Source organism: Orycteropus afer, unplaced genomic scaffold (genome assembly GCF_000298275.1).
Source record: "Orycteropus afer afer isolate SDZICR_OR568_19922 unplaced genomic scaffold, OryAfe1.0 scaffold00119, whole genome shotgun sequence".
NCBI lineage: Eukaryota > Metazoa > Chordata > Mammalia > Tubulidentata > Orycteropodidae > Orycteropus > Orycteropus afer.
In genome coordinates this window covers 1,437,492-1,457,088 of record NW_006921706.1, presented here as the reverse complement: position 1 = coordinate 1,457,088, position 19,597 = coordinate 1,437,492, and the positions used below count along the sequence as shown (strand labels likewise).

The 19,597-nt window shown below is 35.8% G+C and overlaps 1 protein-coding gene across 1 annotated transcript in view; it reads right to left on the bottom strand.

Moving 5' to 3' along the window:
• VWDE (von Willebrand factor D and EGF domains) overlaps positions 1-19,597 on the bottom strand; it is a 102,194-nt gene that overhangs the window by 5,014 nt on the left and 77,583 nt on the right. Inside the window, 14 exon segments of the mRNA XM_007944089.1 lie at positions 360-461; positions 572-667; positions 3,254-3,342; positions 5,311-5,395; positions 5,529-5,544; positions 5,941-5,986; positions 5,988-6,020; positions 7,203-7,296; positions 7,378-7,539; positions 7,640-7,683; positions 15,641-15,699; positions 16,553-16,611; positions 16,614-16,796; positions 18,399-18,423. Coding sequence (XP_007942280.1) covers positions 360-461; positions 572-667; positions 3,254-3,342; positions 5,311-5,395; positions 5,529-5,544; positions 5,941-5,986; positions 5,988-6,020; positions 7,203-7,296; positions 7,378-7,539; positions 7,640-7,683; positions 15,641-15,699; positions 16,553-16,611; positions 16,614-16,796; positions 18,399-18,423 — 1,093 coding nt within the window.

Sequence of the window (19,597 nt, the reverse complement as noted above, 5' to 3'; positions counted from 1 at the left end):
TGTATGATGTTCCATTATTTACATGCATCGTGATTTAACTTCTCCCTAGTTAATGGAAGTTTACATTGCTTCCCATTTTTCATTTCTACAAATACACTGCAAGAGCTGCTGATTTTAAATAATAACTTCATAGAAAGGAAAAAAAATATTTCCTCTGCTATTCTGAAAGAATGAGTTCACAGGGCTTTGCATTTTGCTCTTTCCAGTTTAAAATCATATTTCTTGAAACAGGAACAAATAAATAAATACAGACCAAAAAAATGAACAAACAAAAAAGCAAAAAAAAAGAAAAACACTCTTTGTTTTAAATTCTTTCTGTTCCCATAAAGGATGAAAGCTTAGCATTTTAAGAGTATTACCCTTACGTGTGTTGCATCGTTTCTGTTTCCAACCAGAAGGACAAGAGCAAACGTTTGGTCCCACACATTTTCCGCCATTCATGCACATAGAATCACAGATGCCTTAAGATTAAAATGTGAAAGATAAGTCCTTAAGATAAACCGTTTTGTGAATGCTTACCTATTTGGCAAATACATTTGTTGTTGTTATATGCCGTCAAGGAGTGTCTTACTTTTTTGGCATCTCCTGCCAGCATATCCTTCACAACAGGTACACACATTATTTCTCATGCATTGGCCACCATTCTTACAGGGAGGGTGACAGATAGCTAAAAGAACACAAGGCAGCAATCTGTGAATATTATATATTCCATTATTATATACTACATATGGCATCATGTACTTGTTATCTATAAGGCCATAAAGCAGAGAGATGTGCTATTAAAATAAAAGATCACAACTGCAAATCATTAAAACTGTCCTTTCTAACTCATAAAATCTAATGCTTCTAGCTGTAAGGTACTAGTCAGTTAGCACAAGTTGAAATGTACTGCTGAAATGTTCATAACAAATGAAGGCTTTGGTATTACAGTGTGTATATTATGAAAGTTAATTTCTGTTCCATCATACTGTGAATTAAAGAATGAAATGGTCTGAGAAAAACCAAGAAAATAAGTCATAACCTAACTCAAAATAAGAATGCACATGTTTTTATGGAAATTAGAAGGATTTCAACATCTGCCATGTGATAATTAAAAATAAACTTTTGAATACCTATTGAGGTAATAAAGATGGAGCTTTATCTGTAACTTACTCCTAAGAAAGCTTGGTACAAATCTTAACAGTAAATTCCTGGTTTTGTTAAGAATAATTTATTAGATATTCTTGAATACTTTTTACTGGTTTCTTCTGTGTATATAATTCTGTTCCATGGAATTCAGAGGCTGATATTTATCATCTTTTATGAAATGATTGTTATTGCTTCATGTTTCTTCCAAATATGAAAATTAAATAGTTATTTTTAAAATAGTCTCCAGGCAAACTGGCCTTGAGTTTTTGTTTTTTTTTTTTTAAATAATAACAATATTCTCACCTAGAGTTGAACTGTTCCTGTGGCTTCCAGCCAAACAATAGACAGGTGTATAAGGTGAACATTTGCACCAAGTAGGTACATTCCTTAGAACAATCAAGCATGAGAGATCAGAAGGGCAGTAATTGCACAGGGAGATAGCTTAGAGGGCAGGAATGCATAGGAAAGAAGGACACAGGGAAATGGTAACCATAGGAAGAAAGTGGTAAGAGAACTGTTACATTGTGGGGATTACAATCAATGCAATATGGAAAATGAATTTTACTCTGTATACTTTCACCCAAATCACAATATTGTTGTTGTTGTTGTTTTTATGTGCCATTGAGTCGGAACCGACTCATAGAGACACCTCCTTGGGTTTCTGAGGCAGTATCACTCCCGAGGTAGATTGCCCCATCTTCCTTCCAAGGAGTGGCTGGTGGGTTTGAACTGCCAGCCTTCTGGTTAGCAATCAAGTGCCTTAGGCACTATGCTACCAGAGCTCCTAATCACAATATAAATAAATAAAAATAATCTCTTCCTAAATGCTAATTAAATTAATACCTTTCTGAAATTGTAGGTACCATTTAGGGTTAGACATTGTTTATTCTATATATGTATGTGAAATACATGTGAAATTAGCTGGTTTTGGTAACAGAGCTGGTGTAGGCTGACTCCCAGTTTGCATTAGAGCCTTCTTACATAGCTGCTTTCTTTATTTTCAAACGCTGTTCATAACATTCCTCTGATGTCAAAGGGATTTATAAATGAAAATAATGTAGTATTTTAGCTATAGAACAGTATCACTGAGTGCTTTCATCAAGTGGATGACTTCCCCTCTTTTAAGCTGAATCTTTTCTGGTTAATGCCTGAGGCCACTTTCTCTCATATGGTGTTATACTAGTACTTTTTATTAACGTAGAGACATTCTTCTATTTTATATAATTTAAGATTATTTCTAATTATTAGGGAAATTAATTATTTTAGATTGCAAAAGTACCAGAGGTAATGCCAATGGTTAGAAATGTTAAACTAAACAAACAAAAAAAAAACTTTAGTATAAGACTTGCTATAATTGCCACTCCTCTTTAGCAAGATTGGCAATCTACTTCTGCAGAGATACTGCCACGGAAACCCAAGGAGAGATCGCTTTGACTTGAATCGACTCGACAGTAGTGAGTTTGGTTTTGGTTTATAATTGATAAACATCCACAAAGAATTGAATATAGGGATAAATACTACATTTATACAGAAATACATATAAAATTGAAAATAACAGTTTTCTTCACTGTCAGCCTCAGAGCGTTACTCTCTTGGAACCTACAGCATTAATTATATTATGGAATGAATCCCAAATAGCAGGCCATGAACAGGGAAAATGATGGATCTTTATTTCTTATACCACCTTGTATATTTTGTACATAGTTAGCTCTGCATAAAATTTTAATGAAACTAAAATTAAGAGAGATCATGTGATAGTAGTGGGCATTAGACTGATCATATATTAACTTTTTTTGTGTGTGAAGGCAGCAAAAATGATTCCATTTCATTATAACAGACCGAAAAACAGCTTAGCGTATTTGTATTTCACATCTTGGTCCTATGAAACCATACAGACAAGTGATAAGGTTGCAAGTGAAGCATATGTTGGATAAATATAACCCTTTTATATAATAATTCTGATATATTTCTGTGAACTTGTCATTTAGCAATCAAACCTGCAAGAAGAAATGCAACTCTGAAATAAATAGTATCTTCCCCTTAGAAACTTTTCTTATAGAATTTACTCAAAGCTCTGTTTATGAATAACTTTCCCTTTGACTATTTATAAAGAAAAGATAATTACTATTCTGACACTGTGCACCAAAAAATCCATTTGGCTTATTACAGGAACCACCACTGAGACAAACAGGGTCACACAAAGCTAATGAACAGCAGGAGGGAAAGAAACCATAAAAGTTTTATTATATAAAAAAATGAAAGCTGCACAGAAGTACAAAACAGTGAATAATGAAATATTTCATTTTTACTGCAAGTAAAACCCATAACCTATAATTAATTAGACTTTGTTAAACATAAAAGAAGAGGAATTAAATAACTGGGTAATAGCTTTGAATGTATGTTCATTACGCTTAGAAATAATACCAAGGAATGTAGAGGCTATGATAAGCATTCAGAATGCCCTTGGTAAACTGAAGAAATTGTAGGAAGTCAAGAGAAGACAATTCTATAGCACTAACTGAATGGTTTCTAATCTGCTCAAATACATTTGACTTCATGTAACTCTTTAAGTCACCTCCATTCATACAGGAAGACTCCACACAAGTCTTAACGTACTCAAAAACGTTCTCTGTTTTGGCTTCTTTATCTTTTGCTCCACTTAGAAAGGTACCTACAATCTGATTTTTCAACCTAGAGTTTATTCATTCACCAAATACTGCCTTAAACACTATTTTCTTCCAAATTCCACTTGCTGGAATTAATTTCTTTCTTCTGTGCTTCCAAGGAGATGTGCACAAATTACATTTCTTATCATAACCCAATTGATAGTCATTCTTTATAACTAACTCATGTCTCCTTCACTAATAATATGTTACTTGAAATCAGGGCAAAATTATATTGATCTTGGCCTCTTCTTACATCATGCTTCACACATAGTTGGTAAGTCATAAACGTTTAATTGAGTTGATATTGAGAAAATCACAAGGGACATTAGATTCAGCATGTTGTTGTTGTTATGTGTCATCGAGTCAACCTGACTCATAGCGACCCCTCCTTCAGTTTCCTAGGTGTTATCACTCTGGAAATAGAGTCCCCAACCTTCCTTCCGAGGAGTGGCTGGTGGGTTTGAACTGTCAGCCTTCTGGTTAGCAGTCAAGTGCCTTAGGCACTATGCCACCAGAGCTCCTAGACTGAGCATAGATAAGCACAAACACTGCTGCAAAAGAAGCAAACCTGACAGTGTGGTAAATAAATGGAATTATATTAGTACTAAAATGATGAGTGTCTTCTTCATTCAGAATTGTTTGGATGTTATTGCCATTGGGTTGATTCGACTCATAGCGACCCCTACCTGGGTTTCTGAGGTGGTATCTCTATGGAAGTAGATTGCCCAGTCTTCTTTCCAAGGAGGGGCTGCTGGGTTTGAACCACCAGCCTTCTGGTTAGCAGTCAAATGCCTTAGGTGCTACACTACCAGAGAATATAATGTGCATACAGACATACAAAATGCAACAAAGATCAGTTTCTCCACTATAAAGCAAGCAAATGGAATGAGAGAAATATTGGGAAAAAAAAAATGCTGTTGAATCAATTCTGACTCACAGCAACTCTATAGGGCAGAGTAGAACTGCCCCATAGGGGTTCCAAACTTAAAAATCTTTACAGAAGCAGAATGCCACATCTTTCTCCCATGGGGCAGCTGGTGGGTTCAAATTGCCACCCTTTTGGTTAGCAGCCAAATACTTTATCCACTGTACCATCAGAACTCCTTGAGAAGTATAAAGACAAAAAAAAAAAAAAAAAATTGGTTGGTTAGGATTACAATAGAACTATAAGACACTATGTAGTCTATTATAAGAAGAATAAGGATTAGAGATATGGTTTCTAAAATTCTGGACTCATTGGGTATTGCAAACAGTTAACACACTCAGCTGCTAACAAAAATATAGAAATTAGGAGTCCACAGACAGGCACCGTTCTAATCTGATACACAACGGGTCACAAGGAGTTGAAATCAACAGCAACTAGCCATTTTAAAAATCCTTCTGAAATAACCTCTTATCAGTCTTGTCAGATCAATTTTATGGTTCTTAGATGCAAGTCTTTAGGATATTGCCACATTTTAAGTTTCTTTTAACAAGCATATTTATTGAAAACATTTCTGATTTTACCTGTCTACAGGTGGGTCCATACCAGCCAGGCTTGCACTGGGAAACATCTGGTTTAAGACTTTCACTTCCATTTTCACAGTGCCTGTTATAAACCACTAAGATCATAAAATAAGAATAAAAGAAAGGTAAATGAGATTTGAGATGATCATATTGTTGGCTATTACCTACCCAACTCATAACTACCAATCACATCTACTGATGAATAATATCAGAGAGAAAAAATAAAACATAATTCATACTTTGGCTTTGAAAGCCATCTGATTCTCAAAGTCAGTGATTTTTTACTAATGAAATAGGAAAAGGAGAAAACCTCTGAGTGGTAAACAAGTATTGCTATTTGGAAAAATTATTAGCTGCTGATGAAAGCAATCATAAATATAAACTAAATGAGACAAATTTATATGCACATAAAAAACAGGAATTCCTGCTACCCTAAAGAACAAACTTGTTTATCTTAGCACTGCTCGCCTGTGGTTTGCTCCCAGTGATATTCAGAACGGTAGTAACAGTGGTAATAAATCATGAATGTGTGTTCTTTACTTAGGGTTTGGGTTCTTCTCATTTAGCAGTAGTCACCATTGAGTCAAAGGAGCAATATCATTATAAGAGACTGCTAGAGAGCTTTGCTTACTTGTTTCACACCTACAAAACCGTAAGGACAAGTGCAGAGATTGCTAGCCAAGCATGCCACCATGTCAAAAAGGTGGGCTACAATGTTCCGCAGACACAGATTATGTTATTAAGTCAGCCCTTAATAAAATAAGCTGGTTTGTTATCATGATGCACAGCCACAGGTAAATCTTGTAAGAGCAATTTACAGTGAGCTGGGTTCTGCTTTACTGTGAAGCTTAGCTGTAAGGACTGACTATATGGGTTAACACCCACACACCCTCAGCATGCTTTGGTTTATAAAACTTTTGCTTAATTTTATACATGCATGACCTTAAGTTACTTTTGAAAATTGAAACTTGGAATTATGTATCCCTACCTTATAAGTGAATAAACATTTCTATATTTCCTTAGTTATTTTCATGTATTTTTGTTGAATGTTTCCATTAGTTCACCCTAAGCTTACTTTAATTTGTTAATTTGTACCTTTACTTGTCATGAAAATATTTAAGGTACTCACAATTTATTAACAAGAGTATGGATGCATGGACCATTTGTCAAAGTATAGTTTTTTTTTAATATTATTTTTAAAGTAAGCAGCAAATTCCTTCTTTAAAATATCATCCAGTTTAGATAAGTCATTTAATAAATTCTCCATTTTGCATTTATACCAAAGCAATGAAATTGGTAGCATAGTGCCTAAGGCCCTTGACTGCTAACCAGAGGGCTGGCGGTTCAAACCCACCAGCCACTCCTTGGAAGGAAGGTTGGGCAATCTACTTCCATAGTGATACTGCCTTGGAAACCCAAGGAGGGGTCGCTATGAGTCAGATCTGACTCAACAGTACATAACAACAATAGGCATACTTAAAAAGATCACTTTTTAGGTTTCTTCTAACTACCTGATTCCTTCTACCTATCACAATTAACAGTTCCTTGGAACAATATATATGACAAGTCATTCAATAATTAGGTGTTCTTTGCTTGATGCTAAAATATTTGTAGGGGTAAATTGGCATCTTATAACTAAATATCAATAAGTTATTTCGGAAGATAATTTTGCAAAAGACAAAGTTTTTGCTATATGAGGTCTGGTATTAGAAATTCTAAGTTTTTAAAATCTATGAATAAATACTTTTAATAGACACTTATAAAACTCATAGTCCCTCAGCAACATTACTGACTACATATTAGTATATATACAATGCAACTGAATTATCTCCAGAAAAGATTTTAAAGAAAAAATAAAGTATTTTGGCTCTATTACTTGATTTTTAATTTGAATTATCAGCTTCATAACAGCTTGCTCCACCATGTCCTGGAGGACACTGACAAATGTTAGATTTAGTACATTTTCCATAGTTTTTACATTCAGGGTGACATATATCTGTATGAAATAAAATCCATGCTTTAGAATATTAATTATCAATTAAAATTCGTTATATAACCTAATGAGGGTTGTACCTACCAGTTAAGCAGTTAGAATCAGTGTAACCAGGTCTACATTTTCATATATCTGGGGCAATACACTCTTGGCTTTTTCCACATGGGTGGAAATTGCACATTTTACAAAAGGTTGTATGATTCAAGGAAAAAAAAGAGTTAATTGTCAATATAGTATACACGTTGCCTATTGATTTAGTTATAATAAAAGTAAAATTATCTGAAAGTTAATACTTAAATAAAATAAAATGATAATACTTTTATTAAACAATAACCACTAAATTTACCTGTATCATTACTGTCCCCAATATTTATTTCACTACTGCAATGACTGAGGAAAACATTTAAGGGTAAAAAAGAAGTATCAGAAGGGTTATTTACTCTCATAGCAGAACCTGCTTAGGACTGGCTACTAATTGTAAATGGGATTAAGTCTTTTTCTGACGTCAATGAAGAAGTTTCAGATACTAACCAAACGCTGATGAATACTAGGAATAATCATAGTTTCAACATCAAAATGTGAGAAATACATTGTAAGCTTAGACTTCTTAAATGCCTGATATCTTCTAACTATTTGGTGTTTAACACTTTCTGAAGCGGCTAGAATGCATGAGGTTATTTTGTTTTATTCCTAAATAAAAAAGAATTTTCTATTACAAGCATTAGCTATTGATGACTTTTATTATTATTCCTACAGAAAAGAGAAGAACCACAGTTCTTCTAGTAATACTGAGAACAAAAGGAATTCTCCAACAGCTCTCTTGTTTAAATTTGGTTTCAAATAAGCCAAAACATAAACAAAACAAAACAAGAACAAAAAATAACTTCTACTTTGTCAATGCCAAAGATTTGATTGATATGAGATAAAGCAATACTGATGATTGTGAAAATATGTAAACATTTCTTTCAAACTTAAAGCAATGTACTTCTATTCCCAAAAGAATAGGAAGAATTACAAGAAAACCTAGTTTATGGCAAGAGTCATCCACTTCTGAAGAAACTGACCACTGAAAGTCTTATGAATAGCTATGAAATATAGTCTGATATATTACTGGAAAACTGTATGAATAAGTAGTGAAACATTGTCTGATATAGTGCTGGAAGATGAGCTCCTCAAGTTGGAAGGCACTAAAAATACAACTGGGGAAGAGCTGCCTCCTCAAAGTAGAGCCGACCTTCATGACATGGATGGAGTAAAGCTTTCAGGACCTTCATTTGCTGATGTGGCATGACTCAAAACAGGAAGAAACAACAGCAAACTTTCATTAATAAATGGAATGTGGAATATGCAAAGTATGAATCTAGGGAAATTGGAAGTTGTCAAAAATGAAATGAAACACAGAAAGATCAATATCCTAGGCATTACTGAGCTGAAATGGACTGGTATTGGTCATATGTTCTACTATGCTGGCAATGACAAATTGAACAGGAATGATGTTGCATTCATCATCACATTTCAAGATCTATCATGAAGCGCAATGTTGTCAGTAAGGATAACATCTATATGCCTACAAGGAAGATGAGTTAATACTACTATTATTCACACCAACCACTAAAGTCAAAGATGAAGAAATTGTAGATTTTTACCAACTCTTACAGTCTGAAATGTACTAAACATGCAATCAAAATGTATTGATAATTACTGGTGATTGAACAATGCAAAAGTTGGGAACAAAGACGAAGCATTAGTAATTGGAAAATACAGCCTTGAGGATAGAATGACATTGGAGATCACATGATAGGATTTTAGAAGACCAAGGCCTTGTTCATTGCAAATCCTTTTTTCTCAACAACATAAATGGCATACACATAGACCTTGCCAGATGGAATACACAGGAATCAAATTAACTACATTTGTGGAGACAGGCAATAGAGAAGATCAATTAAAAAAAAATAAATAACTCATTGCCATTGAGTTGTTTCTGACTCAGAGCAACCCCCACTGGGTTTCTGAGGCCATATATCTTCACAGAAATAGATCTAGTTTTCCTTCCATGGAGCAGCTGGTGGGTTTGAACCACTGACCTTTCAGTTAGCAGTCAAGTGCCTTATCCACTATAACATCAGTGATTAATATCATCAGCTAAAACAAGGCCAGGAGCTAACTGTGGAATAGATCATCAATTGCTCATGTACAAATTTAACTTGAAGCTGAAGAAAATGAAAACAAGACCATGAGAGCCAAAGTATAACCTTGACTATATTCTACCTGAATTTAGAGACCATCTCAAAATAGATTTGATGCACTGAACACTAATGACTGAAGACCAGAAGATTTGTGGGATGACATCAAGGACATCATACATGAAGAAAGCAAAAGGTCATTAAAAAGACAGGAAAGGAAGAAATGACTAAATGGACATCAGAAGAGACTCTGAAACTTGCTTTTGAACAGAGGCGCTAAAGCGAATGGAAGAAATGATGAAATAAAAGAGCTGAAAGAAGATTGCAAAGGGCAGGCAGCTCAAGAAGACAAAGAAAATTATTATAATAAACTGTGCAAAGACCTGGAGTTAGAAAACCAAAAGGGAAGAACAACCTCGGTGTTCCTCAAGCTGAAAGAACTGAAGAAAAAAAAAAATTCAAGCCTTGGGTTACAATTTTGAAGGATTCTGTGGGCAAAATATTGAAAGACACAGGAGCATCCAAAGAAGTGGAAAGGAATATACAGAGCCACTGTGCCAAAAAGAATTGGTTGACATTCAACCATTTCAGGAGGACCATATAATCGTGAACCAATGTTATTGAAGGAAAAAGTCCAAGCTGCACTGAAGGAACTAGTGAAAAACAAGGTTCCAGATACTGAAGGAATACGCATTGAAATGGATGCAGCACTGGAGGTGCTTACTTGTTTATGAAAGAAATTTGGCCGACTGGAAGAATGCATATTTGCACCCATTCCAAAGAAAGGTGATCCAACAGAATGTGGAAATTATTGAACAATATCATTAAAATCACATGCAAGTAAAATTTCACTGAAGATGATTCAAAAACATTTCCAGCAATACAAGGACAGTGAATTTCCAGAAATTCAAGCTGGATTCAGAAGAGGACATAGAACAACGGATACCATTGCTGATGTCAGATGGATCTTGGCTGAAAACAAAGAATTCCAGAAAGATGTTTACCTGTGTTTTCTTGACTATGCAAAGTCATTCAACTGTATGGATCATAGCCAATTATGGATACATTGCAAAGAATGAGAATTCCAGAACACTTAATTGTGCTCATGCAGAACCTGTACATAGACCGAGAGGCAGTCGTTTGAACAGAACAAGGGATACTGCATGGCTTAAAATCAGGAAGGTTGTGCATCAGGGTTGTATTGTATCCTTTCACCATACTTATTCAATCTGTATGCTGAACAAATAATCTGAGAAACTGGCCTATATGAAGAAGCACACAACATCCTGATGTGGAATGAGGAAGACTCATTAACAACCTGCGATATGCAGATGACACAACCTTGCTTGCTGAAAGTGAAGTTGAATTGAAGCACTTACTGATGAAGATTAAAGACTACAGTCTGCACTATGGATTCCACCTCAACATAAAGAAAACAAAAATCTTCTAAACTGGACCACTAAGCAACATCATGATAAATGGAAAAATGACTGAAGTTGTCAAAGGTTTCATTTGACTTGTGGTCAAAGGTTTCATTTGACTTAGTTCCACAATCAACACCCATGGAAGCAGCAATCAATAAATCAGATGTTGTATTTCATTGGGCAAATTTGCTGCAAAACACCTCTTTATGGTGTTAAAGAGCAAAGATGTCACTTTGAAAACTAAGTTTTACCTTACCAAAGACATGCTATTTTTAATTGCTTCATTTGCATGTGAAAGCTGGATAATGAATAAGGAAGACTGAAGAAGAGTTCAGGCTTTTGACACGTGGTGTTAGCGAAGAATACTGAACATACCATGAACTGCTATAAGAACAGACAAATCTTTCCTGGAAGAAGGGCAGGTGGAATGCTCCTTAGAAGTGAGAATGGCCAAACTTTGTCTCACCTACCTTGGTCATCCTGTCAGAAGAGACCATTTCCTGGAGAAGGATAGCATGACTGGTAAAGTAGAGAATCAGCAAAAAAAGGGGAAGACCCTCATCAAGATGGATTGACACAGTGGCTGCAACAATTGGCTCAGTCATAGCAGGGATTATGAAGATGGCACAGGACCTGGCAGTGTTTCATTCTGTTGGATATAAGGTCACTATTGTTCAGAGGCAGTTCAACAGCATCTAACACAGCACCTAACAAGTTTATGCAAATAAGCAAATACATCAGAATTAGTAATTTGAAGTGGCAAAAGTCTGTTCTGAGTTGAAAAAAATCCAGACTACAATTCAGACCTATATTCACATCCTCTTTTTATCTCTTTAGCTGCTTATTGTCAGAAAAGTCAGTAGCTCTCCAGGCTCTGCCTCCTCATCTGTAAAGTGGAAAAATAACATCCATTATGTGGGGTTCTTGTGGGTTATATGATATTATTAATACAAAATGTTTCTACAGACCCTGAAATACAGTAGGTAGATGCACAATAAACATATATTGATAATACATATTATATAGTTGCAATATTATATAATAGCAACATAATTATTTTGAAACTCAAAAGAAATTTATTTTTTCTTCAAAATATTAAAGAATATACAGAAAAAAATGGAGCAACTAGAAATAAATCAAACAAATGGAATAGTAGACATGAATAACCAGAAAAGCATTTCTTCATAATTGCTTAAATTTGAATTTGATAATTTTCTTTAGATCTTCCAAAGAGTTTTTATACTACCTCAGCAATTGATACCATCTCTGTAAAACCCAAATGGACAGCATCCACATTTGAAGAGACCGTCTGTGGTCAGCACACAGGAAACACCAAGAAAACAAGGTGAATCAGTACAAGTTGATATTTTGGTCAATCTAGGCTTTTCTCGTACAACAGTGATTACTCTACTAACTGATGATGCAAACCCATCCTTACACTGTGTGTAGCCTTGGGAAGATCTGTGAATTTGCGAATTATACTCTCCTGCCTCTGTTTGGATGGTGCTCTGAATAACATCCTTTGCTTTGCCATGGGAGCTGTTTGGGTTGATGCTTAAAGAAATAAAGTTGTTCATGAGACAAAGTGTATGTGAACTGCTGTATGGAAAATGAATTTGCTCTGTAAACTTTCACCCAAATCATGATTTAAAAAAAGAAGAAGAAGAAAAGAAGTAAGGTTGTTCATAGAAACTTCCAATGTATCCAGACTGAGATTTGTACTGAGAGCATGATCCACATGTTTAAAACCTGATATATCATAGGATATATCCTTTGAATTATTCATCTGAGTTGCAACAGATTTTAATAAGTATGAGATATTGTTGGTTGTGTCCAAGATAGTAGCAGGACTATGGGTAAAACTTGTGCCAATTGGCAAATTCTCAGTCGATGGTGGCTGAAAATTTATATCTAAACAGCAGAAAAACAGAAGTGTTAATGCTTTATTGATTTATAAATTAACATTTAGCAATGCTCTGCTTGACTCGCAGTGTTGGGTAGTAATTCATTCCTTTATTGTCTACTATGCATATACCAAAGGAGCTTTGATAGTGTAGTGGGTAAGGCATTTGGCTATTAACCAGAAGGCTGGTGATTCCAACCCACCAGCTGCTCCATGGGAGGAAGATGAGGCAATCTACTTCCGTAAAGATTTATAGCCTTGGAAACGCAATAGGGGTCAATATGAGTTGGCATCAACTCAATGGTAGTGGATTTTTTACAATTATACCAAGGAACCCTGGTGGCACAGTGGTTAAGTGCTGGCTGCTGACCAAAAGTTTGGCTGTTTGAACCCACCAGCCATTCCACAGGAGAAGATGTGGCAGTCTGCTTCCATAAAGACTTACAGCCTTGAAAACCCCCTAGGCAATTCAACCCTGTCCAATATGGTTGTTACAAGTCAGAATCAACTCAAGAGCAATGGAGTTAGTTTTGGTCTTTGGTATGTGTTTAACAAGGAGCTTTGGTTAAGTGCTTGGCTGCTAACCAAAAGCTTGGGGTTCTCATGTCATAACATGGATGAACTTAGAGCCCATTATTCTGAGTGAAGTTAGTCAACCACAAAGGGACAAATATTGTAGGAGACTACTAAGGGTTTCACACATTAAAAAAAAGAAATTTTCTTTGATGGTTACACTGGTAGGTGAGGAAGGGAGAGTAAACTATTAACTAGAGAATATGAAAAAGAAAAGAAAAACTAACTCACTGCCATTGAGTCGTTTCCAACTTATAGCAACCCCCATTGTAGACACACATTAACTTGGATGAAGGGAGAAAATAAAATAGAGGAGAAAAAAAGGGAGAGAGAGAGAGAGAGAGGAAGGTTGGGAGAAAGATGTGGCAGTCTGCTTTCTTAAAGTTTACAGCCTTGGAAACCCTACAGGTCAGTTCTACTCTACCCTATAGGATTGCTATGAGTTGGGATCAACTAAACAGCAATGGATTTAGTTTTTGGTTTTATGTGTATAATACAATACTCACTCATGGCCATCCAGTCCATTCTGACTTATAGAGACCCCTTTTGGGTTTCCAAGGCTGTAAATCTTTATGGAAGTGTACTGCCTCATCTTTCTTCCACAGAGTAACTGGTGGCTTTGAACCACCAACCTTTTGGTTAGCAGCCAAATGCTTTAACCACTACACCACTAGAGCTCCTTGTATAACACTATAGGAACCTGTAATAAGAAATCATGATGTGGTTTTTGCCTTCAAGAAATCCATAATCTATTTGGGTACACAAGATCGCTTGGAATGTTGAACAGTATAAAAGTTAAAGAACAATAATTAATTATTTTAGGAAGAATTAGAAATGACCATTGGAGTGAAATTATTATTAAATCAAAGCATCATGAGTAAGAACATACAATTTAAATGTCACTTGGATTAAATTCATTACAAATGAGATTAGAGACCTAGTTTAAATGTCCCCTGTCCTCAGTTACATTCATCTACCCATTCAATTGCTTCCAACCGTATGCTTCCCACAAAACTTTGTTCTTCACAATATTAACTTATGTGTCTCTTTCCTCTACTAGTCAGCAATAATCTCAAGAACAAGAATTGTGCTTTATTTTTATATGCACTGACTCTAGTGCCTAACATAAAACTCAGCAAAAACATAAAAAGCAAAAATTCTTTGGATTAATATGTATCTTCCTAAAATACACAATAAACAAACAAAAAAACAAATTCACTGCTATAAGTCAGATCCGACTCATAGCAACCCCTCCTTGGGTTTCCAAGGCAGTATCACTATGGAAGTAGATTGCCCAATCTTCCTTCCGAGGAGTGGCTGGTGGGTTTGAACCACCAGACTTCCAGTTAGCAGTCAAATGCCTTAGCCACTATGCCACCAGAACTCCTAAAATACACAATACTTCTGACAAATTGAAGAGATTTTTAATGATTCATGAGCAGTGGGACATTGTTCAACTTGCTTTCCTTTTTAATCTCAGTTGAAAAAGGTTTTACTGAGGAAATGGACCTTTTTGTTTAGAAAAGAGGGATGTTAAACCACTTAAGTGTATAGAGTGGAAGGAATGATAGTATTGAGTACTAGGCACTGGATACTGAGGCTGAAATGCGAGTTGCTGAAATAGTAGAGAATTCCCCTTGCCACACTACACTGTGCTCTTCATTTGTGTTGCTTCCAGCACTAGACAGGCCAAAACAATTTGAAGCATAAGGTAATATACTACGTTTTTCATCAAAACAGGGTCCCATTAGTTCAATTAAACTAAAGCTATGGTTCTTTAATGTTGTCTTTTATCATTTACACTTCTACTTAAATCTTTTGAAATGATGACATCTACCAATATCTTTTGTCCTCTTTTTAATGTTAGTGTTCCTCTTGGGCAATTTCATTCCATGGCTGATGACCCAGAGTTGTATTTTTAACTCAACACCCTTTCCTGAGCTCCATTTGGAAATTCCGTAGTGACCTCAGTCTCTATGTATCCAAACTGAATAATCTTCTCCCTTCAAAATTTTTTCATCATTTTTTTTTTTTTTGCATATTGCTTGTGACTGACAATTCTTCACTCCCATTCTCGTAAACCAGTACTTGCACCTTCATTGCTCTTTTTCCATCACCAAACTAAGTCCACTCATTGACCAGGCACTGTCAATTTGCTTCTTTCATCCATTCTCGCACCTCACCTTAGGTCAGAACATCTTCAAGTGTTGCTGTATATTTCACTGTCTTAACTCTTCTTAAGACTTTCCCAGCTCCTTCCCCACATGATAATATCAGACACACAGCGTTCACCATTCAAGCAATCACAGGACTTCACAGTCACCTACAAGAGAAATAAAAAGTAAATGTTTTCATTTAATGCAGTAAATTTATCTTCAATTTATGCCCTTGGGATCATGGTCGGCATGCATGTTTATGTACAAGTATGACTAAATCACACATTTTTTAATACAGTGCTTGAGAATATATTTAATAACATGGTAATTTGTAAAAAAAAAAAAAAAAGGTTCATTAAGGCAATTGTGCCAGAAATTAGATGCCAGGGATAACTTTTTTTAATGTTATAAAATCAATTTCTATAACACAAGCAGAAGAACTGAAAAATAAATAAATAAAGTAGAAAGCAGTTAGGTACCTGGGTCAGTTCCCAAACCATCACTTAAAGATTGGGTTAACAACATATAAAACCTAATTGTCCTTTATAAACTTGCTTCTATAAAAAGTGTGTCTCAAGAGTCATGTGAGCATAAGGGGCAAAAATAGTTTATAAGGATTAAGAGCTAATGACTGACATAAAAAGTAAATTAACTACTTCAGAAAAATAGAACTATAGATGTTAACTTGTTGCTTGGAGTCTTACATTTACAATCTTGATTTCTAGCTCAATACCTGAGATGCTAAAAGAACTATCATTTGATGGAAAAGAGGATAAGCTAATTATAGGTAGATACAGATCTTTAATGAAAGTGGACAAGAGTGAGTTCTGTATCCTCATCATGGCTGAGTGCGGATGAAGGTGGTCTGGGAATTAGTGATTTGATCCATGTTTGCCTTAATTGAAACTCTCTCCTAAGGCTTTAAATTCTTCCAGAGAATAGTGGGAAAAAATATGAAATTATTACTACTGTTAAAAATTGAGTAATATAAATTATAATTTATATAATTATAAATATTACCTCAATCGTGATGCTAGTTTCAGCATTGCAGTCATCATTAAGGTGTAGAGTGAATCTCAGGGGGTTTGTGACTCTGTTTTACACTTAAGCAGTCCTGTGGAGGAAACACTAGCTCCTTCAGGACAGGAGTCTAAGATAAAATGGATGTCAGAGCCTTCTGGATCAAAAGCCTTGAACTGGGATACAAAGTTTTCCCCATAAGATGCCTGCAATTTGCCTTGAAGTGCTTGAATCACTTGGTTTTCTGTAACAGAAAACATACTTTTGTACCTATGTAAAAAAAGGAAAGGAGAAGTGTGATACAGAGAGCTCTCACTGAGACTGACATTTTGATATAGTTGTTGTTGTATTTTTTAATTTTATTGCACTTTGGATGCAAATTTACAAAGACAATTTGTTTTACACACAGCAATTCATGCACATTTCATTTCATGGCCCTGATTACCATCCTCAACCATAAAAAAAACTCTTCTCCCCTCCCATCCCTGTGACTACCCCCACACCGTGCCCTGCTTAACCATGTATTCCTGTCTGTCCAGCTTTCCCTCTATGTGAATGCTGCCTCTCTGGTGTCTCATGGCTGATTTCTCTAAGGGGTGCATCTCCCTAGAGTAGGTGGGTGCATCACCCTGAGATAGATGTTGTGCATGTTGGTCTTTCTACTGTTGGGCTGAGAGACAATCATTCATGGAAGTGAGTCCATTTGTAGGCCCAAAGGGTAACCCAGGGCCATAGTCTTGGGGGTTCTGCCAGTCTCTATCTGACCAGTAATTCTGGTCATTTTTGTGTTTATGAATTTTGTTCCACATTTTGCCTCCACTCTATCCAGGATCTCCAGTTTTAATCCCTTTCTGAGTGGTTGGAATTGATAGCCAGGCGCCATCTATTTCTTCTGGTCTCAGGGTCATGAAGACTGAGGTCCTCATGGTCCATCTTGTCCTTGGACTAATTGTTTCCAGATGCCTTTGATTTTCTTCACTCTTCTTTGATTCAGATGAGAAGAGACCAACAGTTTCATCTTAGATGGCTGCTCAAAAGCTTTTAAGACCCCAATCACTACTCACCAAAGCAGGTTGTAGAACAAGATTTTTATGTTCTAACAAAAAAAAACCCAAACCAAACCCACTGCGGTGAAGTTGGATCCAACTCATAGTGATCCCCTCCTTGGATTTCCGAGGCAGTATCACTACAGAAGTAGATTGCCCAACCTTCCTTCCAAGGAGTGGCTGGTGGATTTGAAATGCCAGCCTTCTGGTTAGCAGTCAGATGCCTTAGGCACTACAGCACCAGAGCTCCCTTTTATGCACTGTATTATACCAATTGAGCATTGGTCCCAAGTCTGCAGACCTGTGATTCTCTCTCTCGAGGTGTTTGGTTGGTCTCTGACAAGTTACTCCAACTCTAGGTTCTGTTGCTTCTGTAATATATGTGGCTAATTTTGTAGCACAAGTACATATGTAAGATTATCTTCAGCCATATCTATCCTTGGTCTAGGATATATTCCTGTTCACCTACCCCCACCTGATCTTCTCACCTGTCTATGCATTTATCCGTAGCCTGGTGTTTGGTGTTAGTGGTAATGCAGTATTGTGCATGTACTAGTATTTGCCTCTGTTGTCTATATCTTATGTGCATGTTTTAGTATCCTTCCTTTCCCCAGTGTCATCATGCTGGACACAGACTCTTTCCATATCATATTTTCATACAGTTTGAACTTTGCTAAAATTTCTATTAGCTACCTTCCCCATCCCCCACTCCCCATTTTCTAACATTTTTTTTTAACATTTTGAATAAATTCTATTCCAATTTTTTGAAATGTAAAAGTAACAGGTGCAAGACTTCAAACTTTGGTGTGAGAGTATGAAAACACTCTAAATATAACATAAAATAAACAAACATAAACTGGATGCAACTCCTCTGCTATCTGAAATTATTTCTCAATGTTCACCATCTCACTGCTAGCTCTCCCACTGTCCCTCCTTAACCTTCTGTCCCTTTCATCTGCACTTCCACCCTGTAGTCCTTCCTTTCTCTATTTCTCCCTTACCATCCATGACTGGATTGCTCATTTATCTCCCCTAATCTTTCCTTGCTGTATCTGTCTTTCCAGTTACAATATTTGGAACCGGTTATTGTTGTTGATATATGCCAGGGAGTCGGACCGGACTCATAGTGACCCCTCCTTGGGTTTCCAAGGCAGTATCACTATGGAAGTAGATTGCCCCATCTTCCTTCCAAGGAGTGGCTGGTGGGTTTGAACCATGAGCCTTCTGGTTATCAGTCAAGTGCCTTAGGCACTACGCTACCAGCGCTCCTGTTCATAACTGCAAGGCATATAAATAACATGAAATAAAACCTCTATATTATTTTTGGCCTTTTGCTGCTAAACTCATGCTGGAAACACTTTATTTATAAAGTAATAAAACTGATTTTTTTTTCTTCCTGCATGTCTTGTAGACTTACATTTTTTTATAGTTATTCTCTCTATATCTAGCAGCCCACCATGCCCTGTCTGGTTCAGATCTATAACATAATTATCCACACTTGATAATGAATATCATTACACAAAGCAATTGAAAAAGAAGCTGACACACACAGAAATAATGCTTGTTAAATGAAGCGATCGGTTTTACCACAGGAAAAAAAAAAACAAATTTTGTTCCTGGTATATAAACATTGTTCATTTTACAATAATCCCTTTGACATCACTGCCCACTGTACAAAACTAAGAACAGAATAGCCCCAAGAGAATAAAACAATCTTTAACAACATTTTAAAAGTATAACTGTAGGACATGTAGAAATGGGAGAAATAAAAAGAAAATAAAAAGCAGGTAACTTCTGAAAAACAGAAATTTCTTGTTGATATGATCTCATTGCTATTCTCAAGAAAACCAGATTTAAAATTGAGAAAAAATACTTCTGGTCTATACACATAACTATTATTTGATATGCTCCTCAATTTTCAAGAGCCAAGTGATATGAAATCAACATTGTATGTTAAATAAGCAAATCATATCTAAGAAACTGCTGATAAATCTAGTAT